At 41.1% G+C, this 21,848-nt stretch overlaps 1 protein-coding gene across 2 annotated transcripts in view; it reads right to left on the bottom strand.

The window, feature by feature from the left end:
• Positions 1–21,848, bottom strand: part of FGD3 (FYVE, RhoGEF and PH domain containing 3) — a 111,936-nt gene that overhangs the window by 87,850 nt on the left and 2,238 nt on the right. The window contains exon 1 of one of the 2 annotated variants that reach the window (XM_074836762.1): positions 19,236–19,313. The exons of the other annotated variant lie outside the window; for it this stretch is intronic. Coding sequence (XP_074692863.1) covers positions 19,236–19,275 — 40 coding nt within the window. The 5' untranslated portion in view covers positions 19,276–19,313. Of the gene's footprint in view, positions 1–19,235; positions 19,314–21,848 lie in introns of those variants that run through there. 2 annotated transcript variants of the gene reach the window in all.

Consider the following 21,848-nt stretch of genomic DNA (forward strand, 5'->3'; position numbering starts at 1 on the left):
GAAAGAAAAATAAAGAAAGAAAAAAAAAAAAAAGAAAGTGTTGCCAAGGTTTCACAGCGGGAACAGAACTGGAGCATAGACTCCTGGCCAGTGGTCGTCCTACCCGGCTCCCGTGACAGGGCTGCCTCCCCCTCCGGCACCAGCTATTGAACTGGTAGTATCATTTTGGAAAAAAAAAGAAAAAGTAAATGGGAGCCTTTGTTTTCCCACTCCCCAAGGTAAATAAATGAAGTACACGTATTCTTGATGCACACAACTCCTCACTGGCACATGGGAGAGGCAGGGAAATTCTTCTGGGAATCCCCTGCTAAAACACCGGCAGAATATCACTGGCGCTACAGAAAGCAAATCCATACATTAGTCATGGTCCAATGCAAACAGAATATGCAATTCTGCAGAAAAAAAAAGGTAAAGGAACACGCAGAGAATAAACACCGTGCAAATAAGTTAGTACCATAATAGCATTTCATGCAAGAAGTAGTAAAAAAACCACAGTATTCTACCATACAGATTCATTTGCACTGAGCAGTAAGTATATTTGCAATGAAATCCCTTAAAAGATTTAAATTAGTGCTTCCAAGCAAAACTTCAAGTCTTTCAAAGAACGTGCTTCCTCTTCATGCTACGCTGAAGCAGGGTCATTCCACAGCTGCCACTACAAGGTTCAATGTTTGAAAGGTCCTGTCCTCCAGAAGTAGAAGAGCACTGGATTTCCTTTCACAAGTCTATTAAAAATTGCTTTTGAAGGCATCCGTTGGCACATGGAAAGAGGCAGGTGGGATTATATATAGGTTTAGATCAAAGTAATACTATACAGAACAGAAACCGTATTTTTATAGGGATCTATGTGTAAATATGGAATGCTCTAAACAGGGACCAAGTCTCATCCACATGCCAGAATACAGCAGTCAGCCACAGAAATTAAAAGGTTTAACCGAATTCATTAACAGCTATTTTTCACAAGTAAATGTGACAGAACCCTGCAATAGGAGAGTCTTCTCCTGTGTGCTGGTTTCAGGCTCGGTGCAAGCATCTCCCGCTGGGGCAGGCAGAACGTTACACTGCTTTCCTCTAATGAAATACCCAACTGGACCGTGAAGTCTTCTGGTTGCTCTCACTCCATTTTCAAATTGATTCAGAAACAACAAAAATGGTGTTGGACAAAATACTCCATGGAAATTTGCACAGTCACAAAGAGACCATGATTATATTAGCAACTCTACTTCTGATTTATGAAAAAAGCTTTTGCATTCAAAGCTTTATTCTGCAGCTTTTGCAATTATCTGTACATGTGTATGCTTTCATGTAAAACAAAGCAAAGGTCTTTTTTTAATTTTCCCCTGCATTTTATCCATTGCTGTAAAGAGAAAGGTTACAATTCACTCAATTGCTCATTTCTGTACCAGGCTTAAGAGGTACAAATGACCTAGTTTCCTTGCCAGGCACTAGCAGCAGCACACTTGCCTGGCATAGCAAATCAGTGCATCTTGCTACACCAAGGGAAAAGTTAAAACTGCCCTGATATAAATTAAAAAATAAATAAATCTGGGCACTCCTATTAATTTCTGTATTGCATCAATCAAAAATCAATGCCTGTACTAAGATCTGTAAAATTACAATCAATTCAAGCCAGTTGTTTCTAGAGCCTTCATCTTGGATTCTGGAATGTGTTCAATCCTAATTAATCAGGCTTAATGATAATCTTATTATACAAAAGACTTAAAAATAAATAAAAAAAAAAAATCCCAAAGCACTTTATGAAGTAACATTTCCATTGACATGGAATAATATATCAATTACAGAAATTCAGTCACCTCCCAGCTGAGATTTAGCAGGTTTTTGCTTAAGGGAACCAGACAAAGAAAAACAAATCAATGTACTGAATTCTTTGATTTCTGCCAGCTGCTATTTTGCAGCACCCTTATGGGGCGCCAAGCACGGCTATTCAGAGGAGGCTGCTCCATGACCAGAGCCCGGCCTGAGATGCTTTGGACCCAGAACAAGCTCAGTATTTGCAGGAGAAGGATTTACTTTTGTTCTCTTATTTTTCAAATAACCATGAAACTACATCCTGGCTTGAGGAATAAAGGTTACCAGGCCCTCTCGCCTTGCACTAACTTGCCTATTTTATGGCACCCAGGGCTTCTATTTTCAATGTTGTTCTTTTAAGCACAGTCTCTTGCATGGGTTTAAATGTCTGGCACAAGACAGTCAAAAGAGTTCTTTGTTCTACCTTGCTGCCAAGAGGTTTGGATTTGGGCTGGTTATCATTTGTTTCGTCCATACTAATGACATGCTTTAGACAAACATTTGGCAACGCATTCTTGGCTCAAAAAACCCATTTTCTCGAGGAAATATCTTTCCATATTGCTAAATGAATATGAAAAAATAGGATCCTGTATGGAAAAGGTGGAAAACTACTGTACTGGTTACAGAACAAAACACAACTTGGATCTGTTGGACTACAGGAAAAAAAAAAAAAGTAGGGCACAAGCGAAGCAAGGAAAGGCAAAACACCATATTCAAGAAATACCCGGGTTTCCCACAGTGAGAAAATGTGCGCACTGTGGAGTCAAACAAATTACCCGTGCCCCCGTGCCCCGGTTATTTCCAACAATACTAAACCAGAGCTTCACTGAACCAACTTGTGACTGTTGTCCTGCTGTACTTTTCTCCAACCTGTAAAAAGCTCAAGTTGGTACTAAGCTAAATATTTTGTTGCCATTGGAACTTTACCACCTTCTGCCTGCCTTCAGGATCTGTTCAGATCCTCTTTAATCAAAAAGAAAATTTAGTTTTATGCTCTTTCGTCCACTTCAGTAGTACACCTTGAGAAGATTTGGATTTTTTTTTTAAATGAAACAAGTTGCTTTGATTTTAAGAAGGACAAGGGACTTTAACTCTTGCAGCAAGACTTGCACAGTGGAGAGCCCCAGGATTGCCGTTACTGGTCCCACAAACACTTCGCCATGCAGCTCCTCCAGAGCCCCACAGACACACAGTAACTGCATCTCAGGCAGCAATAATCTGCTGTAATTTATTAAGTTGAGCTTCAACAGATGTTTAATCACGACTGCGGTTTATCATCAATAAATTTGTCATGCTCGCTTAGCTTTGCTTCTAATTAGGGATGCATCCCATCACCTAATTTCAAACCTCCTTTGAACACACAGTTTAAAAGTTTGGCTTGTCTGAGAATGATTGCCTTACAGTTTTGGTAAAATTCTTTTATAGCATTTTGAGACAAAATTGAAGAAAAGAGTAAGAAACGAGTTGACCATAAGCATTACAAGAAAAGAAAAAAAAAAAAAAAAAAAGAGCGAAAGCAAAAAACAAAGGATTTGGATAACAGATGGAAAGGGAAGGAGGAGGGCAGCAGAGAACACTACAGATGCATACCATGGCCTGTAAACTATTTCATCCCAGCTTAGCTTTTGTGTGGACAGACTTGGAGTTCCTCTAATATACTGCCCAGGTATGAGGGGTGGGGAAGTGAAAGAGGAAAGGAGGTGAGGATGTGTTTAGTCTGTGCACAGGATAAGAGACAAAGGGAAACTCAGATTTAAATTACAAAGGGTACCAATTATTGAACTCAGTTTTGTCAACCCTCCAAACACAAACTTTAATGCTCCTCCTGACATTTAAGAGCTTTCCAAGCTGTGTTTAGGGCTGTCCATATCTCATCTAAATGGAGGTAACCTGACAGTCATGTCTTGTAGCATCTCATCCAGACAGACCACCAGAGCTTTACAAGTAACTCATTCTTAACGATATCTCCAAATTGATCCCAGACTGACCCATTGATGGAATCAGACAACATTTGAACTTCTGTCTGGGCTAAAGACAATGTATATCATCTGAAAAATGCAGAATTGTAGACTTGTAAAAGTCAGCTTAAATCCTGAAACTATAAATAAAATATTGTCCATTTACTCTGAACAGTACAAACCTGGACCTTAGCTAAAGGAATTGCTAGGCTGACAGACAGCACTGCTACCCATGCACGCCTTCCTTCACCTCCAGCAGCTCTTAATCCAGCTCTGAGAAGCAGCTCTCCAGAAGACACCCATCCTGCCACTCTGGTCTGCTCTCAGAAGCTGCCTGCAGCTCCACATGTTCAGTCTTTCCCCCTCCTTTTTTTTTTTTTTCCTACAATTATTTAGAAAAAAAACTTATCACTAGGTCAGGTTACTATCCATAAGTAATTCTCCACGCCTTCTCTGTATTCTTCTCTTCAACTTGAGGGAAAAAAAAAAAAAGCATTGGAAACCTACAGGGTGGGCCACGTAGCATAAATCTGCAGCTCCTTAAAATTAGCAGTCGTGAACAGACAAGCCACCCAATCTTTCCAACTGTGCAGACTGAACCAAATTCCTGAGCAAGGGTCCACTAATGAAAATGACCCATCCCCAATTTTCCCAAGATTAATGTTAGGACAGATTTCAAACACAGGTGGACTTGCCAACATATATACTGCAATGTCACTAACTGATCATGGATTTTACCAGGAAAATGCAGTCGTTATATCAAGAATGGGCATAAATCCATGAGCTACACACACACACACATCTATAAGCAGAATAGTTGTAAGTCTTATTTTAAACATCTGCTAAGCAGATGATTCCCAGGTCTTCAGCAAGAAATATCATTCCCCTTCACTTCTCCTGTTCTGTAATTTTTTTGCCCTTTACTAGTTGTCCAGAGAGTAATAGGTTATATTGCATTAAAACAGACAAGGTACACTAGGTTTATCAGGGACGGGAGGGGTGGGGTGGTGTTGATTCCTTTTTTATTAAAAAAAACCAAAAATACTGGCACTGAGATTGAGATTTTAAAATTTCCCTATAAAACCTTAAGTTCTTCAGACCTTATACTCCTCATCAGAAAAGGTAATTTCAAAGAACAAAATACAGCTCAGGATTGTGAGGACGCCCCACGGTTTGCAATCTCCCAGCTCCAGCAGCAAAGCCAGCAGGCGGGGTGCACCTTGGGTTCCCCCCACCCAGTGGGTCCGCAGAGACCTCCATGGGTGCTGCCACCACCCTCTTGCCTGTACCCTGGATGCTGAGTATGTTTAAGTGCAAAGCGTTTCAGAGGAATTACATCAGGTGACATGAGTTGATATTTTCCAACCAGGCCAAAAAAAAAAAAAAAAAAAAAAATTTCCATCAGGAAAATCACTTCAGTCAGTCCAGAATAATTCCCAAATCCTGGGACCACACCCCGACGTATCAGCTTGAAAATGCCTCGGTCAAACGTCTGTGCACAGTGTGGCTCCTTTAATCACCACGAATGGTATCAAGAGATGAGAAACAAGAATGTCAGGTGTCTTGGAGAAGGTCACTGGAACCACTACAACCACATAAAGCAAAAGTGCTTCCTAGGACTAAGGGCCTCAAAGCAGATACTTTGCTGAGCAACACAAACCAGCTGCTTAATAAATAAAAAAGCAAATATAGTGAGTTACTTGGAATACAAGGCACAGCCACGGATTTATGTTTTCCACTGGGGGAAGAAACATAGTTCATGTGCTAGCTACTTAAGCTGTATATTTCAAAAATAGTATCAATAAAATGTTAGATTAATCTTAAAGCTTTTGATTAAAAACACCAGTGAGGCACGTTACTCCCAAAAATCGCAGTGTAATTGATTACACTGCTTAGGTACAATCCCTAGTAATATGTTCAGCAGTGGGTAAAGACAAACACATGAAGATAGCAAACGCTGCAACAAGGTAAGTTACTTGGTGGGAGGGGGATTACTTCATATCAAATTATGCATTTTACTTACAAACCAGGCATCAACCCTTTTTACACATCTATAAGACTCCTAAACACCACACAGTTTGAACTGCAACAGCTGAACACGTCCCGTCTGGTACTTCCCTCTCCCTAATGAGTAATTGCTTCTCAGGATGCACAGCGCTGAGAAACTGTTAGATGCATACAAAAGTACTGCTGAGATGAATATGGTACGACTGCAAAGCTGTGGATGTGCATCCTCCAAGGCCTGTCGCAAAGGGACTGCTCCCCGCTTCTCTCATCACTTGCGAGCCTTCTGGCACTCACCCCAAGTTCAGTACCAATGCTGTGAGTCCAGGTTGATAAAAAACATCACCCAGAACCCTTTACAACATATTATTTTATTGACTTCAGAAAAGCAACATTGCTACAGCAAAAGTTCCTGGCTCATTTGTCTACTTTGTTTTCTATACACACAGGAGACACACGCTAACACCAGATTGCCATCCTCTGGCTCATCCCACCATGGCTGTACAGTGCGCTCAGCACTGCACTGGTACAAAACAGAATAATCCTCCCTTGGTTCTACATCACAGCTTGGCTTGCACGGATGAGTATGTGTTCAAGAACATTTTGCATTGACAAAGCTGTGTCTGAACCATTTCCACATCTGTAATTACTGTCAATGTTGCGGTAAAGCCTGCAAAGGCACCAGGACTCCACCACACAAATGGATCACAAGAACACTGCCCTTCCGATGAGCTTAGTAGTGTAAGAATACATCCTTCTGAGGGTCTTTGCTCCCACCAGTAACCTCTCATTCAACAAGAGTATAATTTTATTAAACTCAGAAGGTGATGACGACTGTGGTTTTATTTTCTATACAGTTTTCTTCAAAGCCTTTATAAAAGAGCCTCCCCTCAATTTTTCTTTTCTTATGGGCACACAAGAAAAGCTCAAGTAGAACATATAAGCATTTCTGATACATATACCTAAAATTTTGCAAGTATCATATGAAAACATTTTGGAAATAATATGTTCTGAATTTTACTCTTTTTCTAAATCAACAAATACAGAATTTTGAATGCAAGACCACACATCTTCTCATCTTTAAGCATCAAGTGTCATCTGGTGGATTGACACAGAACTGCACTGAAAGTAACCTTTCCTTAGAGCAAATTTTACTAGGGAAGTAAAAATAAACAAGCTAAGCAGAGATAATATTTACCTATGACCTAAGAGATGCAAATAATAGAAACACAAACCTTTATCAGGTGCAGGTGTTTAGAAGAGGATCAGCCATAAGACTCCCATAACACATCTAGGGATTTTATGGACTTACCTCACTGAAATTCAGGAAATTTGAGTTATTTATGACTTACTATCCAAAAGCCACTAAAAAGCATTCAGAAAGCTACTAAAAAACTGTATGTCTCCAGCAAAGACACCAAAAACCACCCTAGTGGAATTTTTTTTAATGTAATCTGAGATCCATAATAACTACTGAATCTGGAACTGGAGCTTTAAAGGTCCAGTTTGATACATCAAGCTGTTTTCCCTCATGGGGAAAATAATGAAAGAACTAGAAACCAAACTTCCTTTTTCTGTCTTTTCACACACATTCTGGTCCCCTCTCTCTAAACCAAGATTAACTATCTCTGATGACATGATTTTAAAAAATATACATCTCCTTTCTTATCACTGAAGTAAGAGACCAAGCCAAGAAGAGGAGAGAGCCCACAACAAACTCCTAATGAAGCCACAGAGAGAAAAAAAAAAAGGAAAAAAAAAGCCTTTGCCAGGATCACCACTGAAGGATTAACTTCTACCAGTTTTAATGCTTCAACTCTAAAAGTAACTCCCCCCTCAACAAATGTATTACTTTAGAGATATTGATTTTGTAATACATTATTTAGCAAACTTGATAAGCAAACCATGGGGCAGATACCTTCGGGAAAACCTCAAGTTTTTAGGAAGACAAAGAGTGTTAATCAAGTTACAAGGTAGAAAAATCAGCAGTATCTTCCTGGCCTTTCAAACAATTTCATCACTTGCTGTGGAAGATCACGGCTGTCGATGGCACTAAAGTGACTTTTAACTGTTTGAAACCACTACAAAATCTGATTGCTGGAGAAGACCCAGCCTCCACAACATGAAACTGTTTGTCAAGGTCTACAGAAGTTACGCTCCATCAAGTTCAAGTATTAATCCATAGGTAACTTGATGCTTTTGGATACAGAATCAATCAACTCTCTGATGCTCCTTTCCTGTGTGGGATCAAAGGTTTGGACAGCAAATACTGGCCAAGACTCACTTTGAGCCTTGGAGCATGGCCCCACCAAGCCAGCTGTCCAAACTCGCTGTGCAGGGTTTCAGCAGGGCTGACTGTGGATGTGTTACCATCCCCATTTTAGCTCTGGCCAGAGAGCTCCTTTGAAGCCAGTCTCCCAACTCGCCTCACCCTACCGTGTTCTGGTTTGTAGCTCAGCACACTCTGAAGCATAGGACCTGGACTCCCTTCACAGGAAATGAAATCAGAAGAGGCATTCAGTGAGTGCATCTAGCGTACAACAGCAGCTAAGAGGCATTTGATCCGCAGTGCCTACCTAGAGCTGATCAAACGTAAAAGCCCTTCACACATACACAGGGCAGATGTAGGGTCCTCAGCACCAGCTTCCTTCCATAGATCCACTTCTATAGGCTGCATTTACTGCTGATGTAGACATAGCCAACATAAGCTATTTTTCCTTTCTTTGATTTTTTTTTTAACCTAAAAGTAAATGTTTTACCTAATCAAAACCTACTGCTAAACATTAAAAACTAATAATAATCCTAGTAGGGACAACACCAACTGGAAGTGCTTCCCACTCCTGAACCAGGAACAAAAATACTCCAAGAATTGTTTATATGCCTCCCCTACTAGCCAAATCTACTCTTCCCCCAAACCTGACACAAGAGAGAAGGCAAGCACTGCAGCATTTTTTTTTTTTAAACAAAGTCCTGGCTATTCAGGAGAAGACAAGAGCAAGCTTCTCAGCAGGGATTTCTAACAGGCAGCACCCACTTAAAAAATGTTTGTTAAGGACTGCTCACGTCCACATCCCAAGTCACAGCTGCCATTGATAGAAGCTGATGCCACAGATACACAGTTGATCCATCTGGCTGCAAGGCAGACTGTGTGTTTACACACTCTAAGTCAAGTTGAAACCTTAAGGTTATCCAAAACACCAACAGACCTAGTTCTTCATGCAAAGAGTTGCCTGGCTCTAACAAACTAGCCTAGATCCAACCCAAGCTTTTGGGGAGCCTTAAAGCTGAACCTCCCAAGTCCAGCAGGGCTTTCCAGTCAGTTCAAATAACCTAATCCTCTTTTCTTCAGACTCCAAATAAAGTCCTCAGCTGCCCCAGATGAGGTAAGGAGAGACAAAAAGCTTCAACAGATCAGAGGAAACAAAGCCAATCCTCTTCTCGACTTTCTCAATAGCTGTCAGAAGTCCAACTGAGCTGACAAAGACCAAAAAGCAATTGAGACCTCACGGCTCAATTCAAAGGTAGCTGGTTCAGTCAGATTAAAGTGCAAGTACTGTATACTAACATCTAAAGGTTCAGTTGTTTAAATTATACAGTGTCAGTACTTGAAACAGGACAAGTTTCTGGTTGTCCTGATTAAAAACCGTTAAGTGACTAAGTGCAAAACATGGTCTGCCTAAAAAGTGCAGAAAAAGCTGAAACAAAAGTTACTCAAGGAGCACCTCACTTCCCAGCAACCTCCTAATTCTACGCCCAGCTGTTTTGGGTGAAATCTAAAAATACTTACAAGTAACTAAGGTAACCTTAAAGGTAACCTTAAAGGTTAAAATATTTATGAAAAATAAAAAAGTAATAATAATCAGTATACTGTCCCATGCGTACCCCTGGTGCTCCAAGGTGAAAATATGGTCTTGCTATTAGTCCTAGGAGGATAAAAAGCTCCTAACTCTACCTATATGATAAGAGGAGCCCTCCTCCATGAACTGCAGTGCAGCAACAGTTCCAGAATCAAGTTGTGTTATGGCTCAAGGCACCAGAACGTCTTAACACCATGCCAAGTAAAGCCACTTCAATGTGGTGTCTTCATACCCCATTAGGGATTGCAAACCCTATGTTTAGGGGCATGGAAAGAAGCTGAGAGATTTATGAGAATTAGCATGGCTATATCTAGAGTTTCCTACAACACCCACTTTTTCCAGTAGAGGAGCTCTGTGGTCTTCTGAGGACTCAATTAAATGCCAGTTTATTCAATACAAACAGACATAACTCCACCACGGCACCAGCTTCCAGCTAAAGAAATCTCCTGACATACATCTTAAAGATTCCTTAAATACACGTCTTTCTAGTGTTGCCTTTATTGTTGGTGCCAAGTATGCTGTCTGCCAGCACAGTAGTAACTCAGGCTTGCAATGTGCGCATGTGGGGCTGGGGGGTGGGGAGCATTCCTAACAATATTAACAATTAGGGGTTTCCTGCAACACCAGCAGAGCACTGGTGAACAGCTGCAGAAATGCAGAAAATGAGAGCTTTTCTTCTCTTAGACTTGATTAGCCATTATAAGATGCCAAGACAATCTCTGCTACCACTGTGACTCCCCAGAAGACACTCAGAACTGCTGCAGAGGGGTCAACGGTTTAGAGTATTCCTCACTGGATAAGATCATTGCAAAGCTCCTTTCTTTGACGGAACCCAAATCTCCCCACTTTTCAGCATCCAGCATCTTACTTTTCTCACTGCCCTCATAAGTATATACGTAACCCCTGAGCCACATAGAACAACATCTACTATATTAATTTTTCCTCATTTCCCAAGTTCAAAGAAATCTAGTCTTTCTAGATGTACCCATGTTCTTCATAAGCAGAACCGCAAATGGAGCCTCTTCAACTAATTTCCATTGTAATGGACTCACACCCGTCTGACAGAGGAAAATGAAGGGGAAAAAAAAAGAAGTTTTGTTCCTACTTTTATTTTCCCACTGGAACAGAGGGGTGTACCACACAGTAAACAGCTGTCCCTGTCATTTCCTGCTCTTATTGACCAAAGTCCATCATGCCATCTAAACGATAAAATCCATATCAAGCCTGTAATCAGAGAGTGGAAAAGAGAGTAGAAAAACAACTTATAATAGCCTGATTTTTTCCTAATGATATTGATATGTTAAAGAAAATTATTAACTGTTAAGCACCTTAAACACTGACATTATTTTACAATCTGTATCCTGAAACACTTTTTAAAATAATTTAAGGATTACCAAACATTTGAACACGAAGGAGAGAAAACCCATGCCATCAGTTACAGGGAACTCTAAATTTGTTTCAGATCTTTGAGCATACTTATGACCTAAACCTGAGCAAAACAAATACCAATTTTCTTACAAAGCTGGATATAACTGCAAGGGAATATACTGAATCCCCATAAACTCAGAAGAATCTTTTTTTTTCCCCTGACAAGACACTGGTAGATATTTTATCTTCTGCTGTACTGGGTCTGCTTAGTATTGTAGGCCGCCTGCAGCACTAAAAAACAAGTATCAGTGCTTGTTTTTTGAAGTGTCATCCCAAAAAACGTGAAACTAAACATGACTCTGCAGAGAGCGGAAAGCATTTCACTGTTTATAATAATCCTGGCTCATAAACATTGCGAGCCCACTTTTAATAGTGGGTTAGCCAACCTGAATTCAGAAGACAATGTTCTTTTTCTAGTGGCAAAATCCATCCAAGGATGTGGCAACATATAATGCAAACTAAAGCTGAGCTCATATGGCCAAGGATCATATTGCTTAAGGAGCACTCCTAAATTTGGGGACTAGAAAAAGGAAACCATTCAAATTTAAACACAAATAGTTATTTTTACACAGTCAGCATGACAGAAGTTGAGGGAAGGAAGAAACTGCAAGTGCTTGCATTAACCTTCTGGAAAAGTTACTGCACTGGGAACGGATTCGAAAGCAGGTCTGCCTGATAGAGTGTGAATCTGCCAGTTTGGACTAAATATTTAGAAGACCACTGTCAGTGCTGAAAAACAGCCCGGAACAAGTCATATTCCTGATTGCTCTCAAGAAGGGATTGTGCTGCAATTAATATTAAAAAAAAAACCCCCAAACTACAAAACAAAACCCAAACCAAAAACCACGTGAGATTTAATTTCAATAGTCAACAAAAACTGAAAATGCATTTAACTTGATTTTAGCCCTTATATTCAGACTACACTGAGAACAGATTTAATGGGTAGGCTTGGAGAGAGAAGCAACACTGACCCATTCAGACCAGCTCCAAATAAGAGACCAGATACGTCGATATCTTTAGTTAATATGCTACGTATTTCAGTCAGGGCACAGCACCAAATACTGTCATTATCTAACTTCTACAAACACTTCTAAGCTCTCTAAAATTCTGCTTGTAGAAATCCGCAGCTGAGTCTATGCTACAAACCCTACATAAATCAGACTTTATCATGACTGCCATTAAATAAACGTAAAAATAACAATGCAGAAAAAAATGCAGACTTCCAGTTTTTGTTGGTTTTTGTTTAAACAAACTAGCTCAAATCCTGCAATTGTGAGATCCTGCATGGAACTCTTAAAAATACATTCAGTGTATTTTAAAAGCAAGTGGGGGGAAAAAAAAAATAATAATCAGACACTACAGTTTAATCAATACCAACAAGTTTAAAAGACTCTACACACAATTTGAATAGGCCAGCTGGGTGCAAGGAGTGGGGACAAATTCAAGAGTCAGTTGAAGAGTCAGCTAAAGATGAGGCAACACTTTTTGATCAGTAAAACACAAAACCAATAAAAGTCAGAGCCAAAACAAGAACGTGTAACAATCTACATCCAGTTTCTGCACATTCCTAACAGAAAAATCAAACCTATTTGCTAAGTGCAGTCCTTATCAAGAAAACTACTGTGAACTACATTTCTTTTATTCTGGATATAACATACAGCATTAATTACACATTCATTCAATAGACACACTTTCACAAGTATTACCCAGCCATAACATCACCTAAAAATACAGACATCATTTTAAGCAGAACTCCGCATATAAATCTAACAGTAACTTGAACATCACCACCAGTATTTCCAGTCCAGGCTCCCTTTTGGATTTTTCAAACAGATTCCCTTTCTTTAGGAATCTCTAGGCTGATCAACCTAGTCCTGTACTATTTATCCACTGACATTATAATACATCCAAAAAGAATCAATACCCATGCAAAGTACTGCCTACTCAGGCTGTTCAGACAAGGCTTTATCTTGCTTCATCCTCTGTTAATCCCTTTAAGTGCGACCTCCCCTCAATATCTGGCAGCAGAAACATCAGGGGTAAAATGCAAAATTCCTTTGAGTTGTGTCTTTTAACACCAAAGTTGCTGAAAAACTAAAAACCAGAGCACTCTGCGTACTCTGCTTCTAAGTGAAATGAATGACAGTTGTCTCTTTTGCATCATTACAACAAACTGAAAAATAATGATTTTGATTTTAAGGTCTGCCATATGCTTTTTTAAGCAAGGAGACACCATTGCAGTCATGATCACCAACTTAAAAAAAAGCTTAAACGACCGCCAGATTTTCAAGTCTTAAAAAAAAATAAACAAACAAAACCAAAATGGAAGTTACAGAATCAAATTACATTTGAACTGCTCCCTTTTTATAACTGTGCTCCCTTTAAAAATCCTAACCAACATTTTAGAAATAATAACCTCAGTTGTACTCCACAAAAAAAGTATTTTAAGGCCTTCAGTGCAAATTTTTGATTTTGCAGTATTTTTGGAAAATAAGGCACATGACATTTAGACATCTTTAATGCATTTCAAAAGAGAGATCAATATGGAATACCGACTTACTAATCAAACCGATATTAGATGAAGCCTCACCTTTTTTTCTCTACTACATGGTGAAAAAAAAAAAATAAAAATCAGTTTTCAGTGCAAAGTGCCTCCTCAGCAGGGCACCTGAGAGATTCCCTGTAGGATGCACAGTTCTATGGAATGACAACAGTGATCAATCTCGTTATTTATCATATCACCACACCCAGAATTCTGCAAGCTACACCCAGAGCCTACATGCTCAAGTCTGATAATATATAAAATCATTTTTTCCACGGTAAAATAGAGGAACATAAATTCTAGGGGGAAAAAAAACCAAAGAGGGAAACAGCAGCACAATTACGCAGTTATCAAAACTAAATGCACATGATCTATCTAAACCTCAAAGTTTAGGATTTAAAACCGAAAGTTTCAGAGGGCTGAAAGTACAAATGTGCATTTTTGCAATCTGGCCACCAGAAGGGTCTGAAGATCAATGCTAAGTTAGCCTATAACTGTAGCAGTTTTTATTACAGAATGTCAGCCAAGCAGATGCCACAACAGAAACTGCAAGATGTCAGGAGAGGTGAGGGACCAAGAACAGTGAGAAATGGAAAAAGCATGAGGGAGTCTGATGCTGAGCCTCATCAGTAGCACACGAGAGTTCCTCAGTCATCCTGGAGCAGGGCAAACAGGTGACCAGGACTCAACAGGAGTTTGAGGTTCATCCAGTGAAGCTGATGGAATAAATCAGGAAATGGGATAATCTAATGTGTTTGACAGATTTGGAATGTATTCGTAGCAGCTGATACCTGTGTGGTTGGGAGACATAAGCAATGTAGGTGCAAAAGCAGGTGTAGTGGAAATCAAATAGCCAAGTTTAAAACTTGTGCTTCCAAGGTTTAAGATCTTTAATGGCACTTCACCAAGCTATTCCCAAATTATAGGCAACACCTACGGATCCTGGGTTTCTGACCCTCCACCAAACAGAAAACAAAACATCACCCTATGAAGGCTCTGCTTCCATAGATAATCACCGAGCAAGAAGACCCTGCTCAATCTTCAACAGTGTTTTTGTTTGAAACCTAATTCATCAAGGAGGGAAAACGGAGCATCAAAACAGCGCACGTTGTGCCCCAGTTGGAGGCAACTTATCTGCAGGTTTCTTACTGCTTTGGGAGAGTCGGCTTAAATTCAAAACGCAACATCGTGCCTGTGCACACAGCAGCAGGGCTGAACATCCCCCACCTCCCCAAGTTTATTGTCAAAATACAATGTTTTAACACTTCAAACACACAAGTAAAACAGTGGCACCACTCTCTATATATTTTCTCAACTAGAAATGAACCTTTTTTATAATATATAACAACCCCAAATCCGTTACCAGCCATAAGAAAATTTCTATTTCAGTAGAGGCCACAAGTTCTGCAAGTTTATGAACCCTCCAGCTTTAAGACACAATCCAATTTTTAAACAACTGGGTGTGGGGGAAAAAGGAGAAAGAAAAAAAAAAATAAAACCACTTCTTGGTGCCAGCTATTCCATAACCATTCACTACAAATTTTTTCACGGCTGAAGCAGCAGCTGCGGCCAGGGGCAGAGCTTGAACCCTGGACTAGAGGGACAATTAATTCAACAGTTCCTTTACCCTCAGAATTCACTTCTACAGTTTCTTTGTCCTAACAAGAGGATTAGCAATTTTAAAAATAACTTTTGGGACTTGCATGGTCTGGAAAATACAAAAAAAAATTAGACTATCCTTTCAAGTGAATAAGAAAAGCATCTGTTCTGCATTCCAAGTAAAGCAACTTTTTCAACTGCACAACCATCAAAATCAAGCAGTCATAACTCAGACCAACGACCCAATTCCAACAACTCCAGACAGCATGGATGAGACAGGGTTTTTTAATTACTGGGGTTTTATTTTACTATTTTGAGGAAATCTTACTCTCCCCTCGCTGTGAACACTCGCACCTCCATTAGCAAACTAGGAAAGGCAAGGCGTGTATTTGCTTAAGTTGAGAAAATTTTTTAAGAAATTCATTTTTCAACTGTCTAATAATTAGGGGGGATTGTTCCCCCCAACTTTGATATTTGGCTCTGCATTTTTACAGCTGAGAAACAGGCTGTAAGAATTTCAATAGCAATTAGTAAAACAGATCCAGGAGGGCTCAGCGGGCAGCGCTGTTTGCTCCTCCATGGGAAACTTCACTCCCAGTGAACGACTCCCACAGCCGGTGGGAGCAACGCGTGGAGGTGGCACACCTGGCTCCAACAGGAAATTGGAAAGCTGAGACTTTCCTCCAGGCAAAACGCATCCACCCCCAATCCGAGGCTTTGCACAGATTCAACAAACAGGGGGGGAAAAGGGGAAAAAAAAATTTAAATAGAAAAACCATATATGCTACTTCAATGCAAACCGTAACAGTTCCAACATGTAGCTATACGCTGCTACAGCCTGGGGGCGGGGGCCTTGATCAGTGTAAGTTACTGTAGATTCCACCATGGCTCCGGTAGAACTGTATCAACCAACGTAGCTGTGGGGGCACAAACCCTTCTTCTGCCAAATTCAAGAGGGAATACAACACACAGTTTGTGCTGGCTTATGCGTTCGGCTCTCCTGTGCCAGAGCACCATCTCCGGCCTGCTGTCGGGAACGCCGCAGCGTTTAACCCAAGGCCAGACCGCTACCGTGGGGCTCCAAACACAGCCCCAGGCGGCGGGCAGGGGGCTGTGGGCGGCGGGCAGGGGGCTCCACAGCCCCAGGCGGCGGGCAGGGGGCCGGGACAGGAAGCTACATCGGGGTGCAGCCTCTGCTGAGAACCATCATGAGAACCTGCCTGTTTCTCCCACAAAGGGTGTGAGAACCCAGTTCACTGTCATCCTCTTTTTTTCTCAGAAATGGTGCAGCCAGCACAGGGCATGCTGTTGGGTGACAACAGTAAAATCTAGAGACAACAATACAGGAGGCTGAGACCCGGTGGTATTTTCGTACATCGGTTTTGGGGGAGATCACTCCCTCCTTTGCCTTATTTATTCAGTTCTCTGTTGTTCCGTACCCTGGAGAACCTTTCCTTTATTTCTGCAGTGTTCACAGGTTTATTTCAACCAGTATTTTGTACAGGTTTCTTCTTTTACAAATTTCAGATTTCTTAACTAATTTTGACTTTAAACCCCTCTTTCTTCAAAATCTCTTCCTATGAGATGTTTTCAATGGTTTTTGCATTGTACTCACCACTTTTTCCTTCTTTTCCATCTCAGTCTTCATTTACTTCATCTACACTTCATTTACTTCAGTTTTTACACAAACATTTTTATTCAGCATTTTGAAGGTGTAGGTGAAATCCAAATCACAAGCACCCATCAAATGCATAGGCCAGTGGCAGGAAATACAGTATCTCTGCAAATCTCATTCTGAAATAGAGCAGTGTTTGTGGAGTGACAACCAAAATACACTGAGCAGGTGACTCCTACCAAACATGGCAAAACCATATTTTGAGGCTTCTTGAGGCTTCTCTTCCCCGCTCCTTCCCCAGCCCCTATGTTTGGTACAGTAACTTTCACCCTGTTCCAACCTTAAGGCCCAAAATGATTGCTGAAGTAGCAAGAATCTCATGAATGTAAATATTTGCTCAGGGTTAAGTTACCAAGAGAGAATTTTTGCTCAGAGCCTGCAAGCTCAAAAAGAAAGAATAAAAAGAGGCCAAGAGTTTAAGAAAACTAGAGCCCAGTGTTAAATTCCTTCATTATAGTCAAGACACCTGCCTGCTTTTCAGAAGTCTAAAATAAACAGGAGAAACCTCTGACATCCAAGCGATATTTCGGTGTCTCCCTGCCTTCCAAAAAATACTGGGACTACTAAGATATTTGGACTTCTAAAAATCAGATTCTTTAATATGAAGGCTGGTAGCCTCCAAAAATCTCCATCCAGATTGCCACAATGACCTGTATGTGGATGCTACGTGCATACACCGTACTGAAATGCTCTGTCCAAAGGATAGCAGTTGGGCTTGCAATAACAGGCTGACATCTAACCAGAGTCCAAAGTGTCGGTGTTTTAGCCTTTCACATTAAATAACCAGGTCAAAAGTACCATAAATTAACAGTAGAGGTAGCTACACTTAAAGCAGTGGCTCTGTATGCTTCAGCAACATAGTATTCAAAATGCTTGAAGAGAGGAAAATGGCAAATATAATGCAAAATCGACTCATTCAGCAGTCTAGCATAAAAATAATCTCTCCCTGAATCTTCTTTAAGCCAAAGAATTTCTAAGAAGCAGCATCAAACCAGTCTCTGAAGAAATTCAAGAACTCGAATTATCTTTCAAAAGGCGATGCTTCAGCATTTAACAATATCATTTCAGTAATATAATTATTCATGGCCATAGTGAAATAAATTTATGAGGACCTACAATGTTCAGCAGTTCCTTGTCTCTCACAGCAGCTGCCAGTGGTCTGCTCTGTCCTTCTCTGTTCACACCCTGAAGATTCCATCGATCCAAGGGATGCCTTTTCCTACTACTAACAGCAGATTTGAAGACCATGAATTGTACGTTACTCCATTCACCGCCTGATGACAGCTTCTTACCCAACATCAGGAGCTTGCTTCAGAACAGCAATCAGTACTTCCTCCGCATGGAAACATACTGTAAAATTTTGCCTGTGCAATTTAAAAACTTAGAAACGGTTATTCTTGCTTTTAATAATAACACTGAACTCTCTAGAAAGCCACCAGCATTTAAGACACAAAAGTCGGTAACGGTTGACACATTTCTTCAAGACAAAAAAGCTCCCTCCCCAGGCTATGGCTGCCCAACACGAGTACGGAGTGGGACCCACGAAGGTCTGTCTGCCAAGCCTCTCGGGGATGCCTTGCGACAGGAAGTCTGGACTTCCCAGTCCCACCACTGATGCATGTTACATCACCCAGGCAGCACCAAGTGTCTTAACGTGGGAGAAAAATCCCATTTTAGTACTTCTGCATCTTTTTTATGCTGACAGCTGACTGTCAAAGAGTCATGGGTTTTTAGAGTTCATAACCAAAACACTAATCATACTAAGAGGGAGAGGAGAAAGAGAGTGAGAGAAGTATCCTGGCAGTATCTGACGGGTTATTCAGGCAGCCCGGCTCTGAGGCAGGCACCTCAGCCCTCTGTTAATGGAGATTCTGCAGGTGATGAGTTGATGGAATCACCCCTCGGAGCCCCCCCAAGGACCCTGCAGGGAATCCCGCATGAGACGACCGAGGTTATACTATGTAAACCACCTCCTCTCCCCAGCCCTCCTGCTCAATTCCCCACACAGCCCTCCCACAGCAGCTACATCACTGGCTTTCTGTCCCACACCAGGATCTTAAGCCTGGCCAAATAATAAGAAAAGTGCAAACCAGAAAACGAGGAAGCAGCTAATACCAATAAACTCTGAAATACAATTGCATTGCACAGAAAGACGAAAATTGTAACAAAAGTCAGTGACACCAGAAGAAAAAGCTGAGAGAATTGTGTTTTGAGAGGTAGCAGTCAGGGACCACAGAGGCAACGTGCTTTAAATAATGCCATTTAAACTCAGTAAATTAACTCTGAGAAGCCACAGCTGCACCCCCTGGGTATTTCCAATAGAAGTACATGGTGACTATCACCAGAAAAAGCAATGGCCATACCAGTGAAGGAATGGAGATGAACATCAGGCTGTTGCTCCATTGAGCATTGCAGTAGAGGACAGCACGCACTCGCGTTCCTTCTCTCTGCTGGCTGGTATCAAGGTAAAGCAAACACACAGTACTTTAGTACCAGAAACTCCCAATGATAAGCTAATAAAATTCAAAGACCAACAAAATTTTAAGACGTTACAAAGCATAAAATGCAAATATGGTTATACTAAACCTGGCTTTTAGGAGATGGCTGGGGAATGGGAGGGGGGAGAGTAGAGGGAGGGGCAAAAAGTTTCACTGGAAGCACTTTCCAGTGTACCTCCACTATTGTTTCACCAACAAAGGCCTTCTCAAATTTCAGTACTCATAACCTCCAAACCAGCCAGTTTCATGCCACGACTGACTGCCTTCTAATTACCACATGCTCCAGAGAACGCAACGCTGATCTGCAAACACCTATTCCCAATTCCATGTGGATTTTCACAGTGGAGGAGGTCCAGGCCTCAGGTGAACCGGGCTCAGTGGAGAGTTTGAAGGGGTTGTCAGAAGACAAGAAAGTAAGAGACCTGAGTGCTGGTGGTGGGTACGCAGCATGGCTGGAGAGCTGCCACATCGTGGAAAGAACCAGCTGAGAAGTTCATAATTTCTCTTTCCTCTCTCTCACTTGTACCTTAGTCCACCTTATCTCAGGCTATCTCAAATTCTCTGTTTTCACATCTGAAAAATATATGAAGTGACTTTTTTACTTAAAAGGAACTTTCAGCTAGTTCAGAGAATCTGGAGTAAGAGACATATTTTGCAAACGGCATCAATATTCATCATTATGCAAGAATTGTAAACCAAGGTCTCTCAAGTGAGACAAAAATTAATACCACCATAGTTATTACTACTTTTAATCGGCCACACTATTTACTTCACTCAGACAAGTTAACATCTACATAATCAATATCTCAAATCTCCAACACAATATCTGTACCCAGTCCTGGGAGCTAGAAGTATTTATTACTTAGGTTTTACCAGGCCCCTCTTTTAAATGGTTTCAAATTCTTTGAGTTTGAAGTATTTAGTAAATGAAAAATATTTTAAACGTTTACATAACAGCTTGAAGAAGAAAATGAATCTTACTCAAAAGCATTTTAGAAGTTTATAGCTTTAGTAGAAGCCAGTTTACAGTCAGAGAGGGAACAAAGCATTAATCACATCAGTGTTGCATTTACACTCTCCGCCCTTTCAATTCTCATACAGACCACTCAGTCGTACCCACTAACCAAAGCAGGACCACTTGCACCAATCTTACTGATGTCTGCTAATCTTAACAAGGTCCCTAAAACAAGAAAAGACACAAACAATTTGAAAAAACCCCATACATTCATTATTTTTGAGCTGCATCAGTAGTAACAGTCAAGCCTCAGTCAGGAACATCCAGCGTCCACGGAGCTGGACACTTTACGGACACACGGGGAAGATGAAGCTGTTCCCAAAGATCTCCTACAGAAGTCAGTTGTTCATTTTTCATTGAAAACCAGTGGGAAACACACAGATTTTAGATAGCGTTTCAGAGGGCAGCAGTTCCCAAATTGCCCCATCTCACACAGCTTGTTCAAGAACAAGGCTTCCCCAAAACCAAACACATAGCAACCTGATCAGGGAGCTCGGAGTATAAAACCCTTTGGATGCTTTGAAAAACCCAGCCACAAAGCCTGCCTTGAAAACGCTGCAATGCAAACAATGCACAAGTGAGAAATCACCTTGGATTCTGACTTCCCAAATCTCTCCCTCCTGGTGTCCCCGGGTTTCAACTCGCTTCCACTGCTACTGACCTAAGATGGTCTTCCTCCTTCTGGATCACACTACAAAAGCTCATCCCACACAAAAAGCCACGAGGACCATCACCACTCTATTTTGATTCCACCACTTTTATTGGTTTGAACATAACATCCTCTCTTGCACCTCTGAGACACTTCAAGCCTTGAAGTCCCAACCTCCTCGCACATTATCTCACATCAGTGGACCTTTGGAGTCTGGGGGACATCCAGCAAGAACTCTGCAGGTCAGTATTTCCCATGGCATTACTACACCACACTGGACTTCCTTAAGGAAAGGCCAACCTAGTATCAACCCCCTGTCCTTCTTTCCTGTCTCTGTGGAAGATCACTGACAGGGGTTGCATGTGCACATTTGGAAAGAGGCAGAGCTCCTCAGGGAAGAAAGAGTCCTGGATTCATTTTCATCAAGTTTTAGACACACATTAAATGCAAGGAGCTGCACCAAAGGGGACTGGACAACGGCAATTCCAGCTCCGTTCAAGAATGATTTGAGCCAGGACTACACAAGCAGGGCACATGTGATCAAAGTCACAAGAGCAAGCAAGCTTAGCCTCTACACACTTCCATTAGATCACCACACTCCAGGTGCCATAACTCTGAAAAGAGAAGTAACTCTCTCACTGAAGACAACCACAGTCAACAAAACTACATATTCACATATATGGTGGGATACGTATAGCACCTATCTACAAGCATCTAACGCAAGAGAAGGGCCTTGGGTTCTATAATGAACGGAGAGAAAGGCTGCTGACACAGGTATTCCAGCCCCTGCAGGCACCAATCCATGTGGGAGGAC

This window comes from Strix aluco, chromosome 11 (genome assembly GCF_031877795.1).
Source record: "Strix aluco isolate bStrAlu1 chromosome 11, bStrAlu1.hap1, whole genome shotgun sequence".
NCBI lineage: Eukaryota > Metazoa > Chordata > Aves > Strigiformes > Strigidae > Strix > Strix aluco.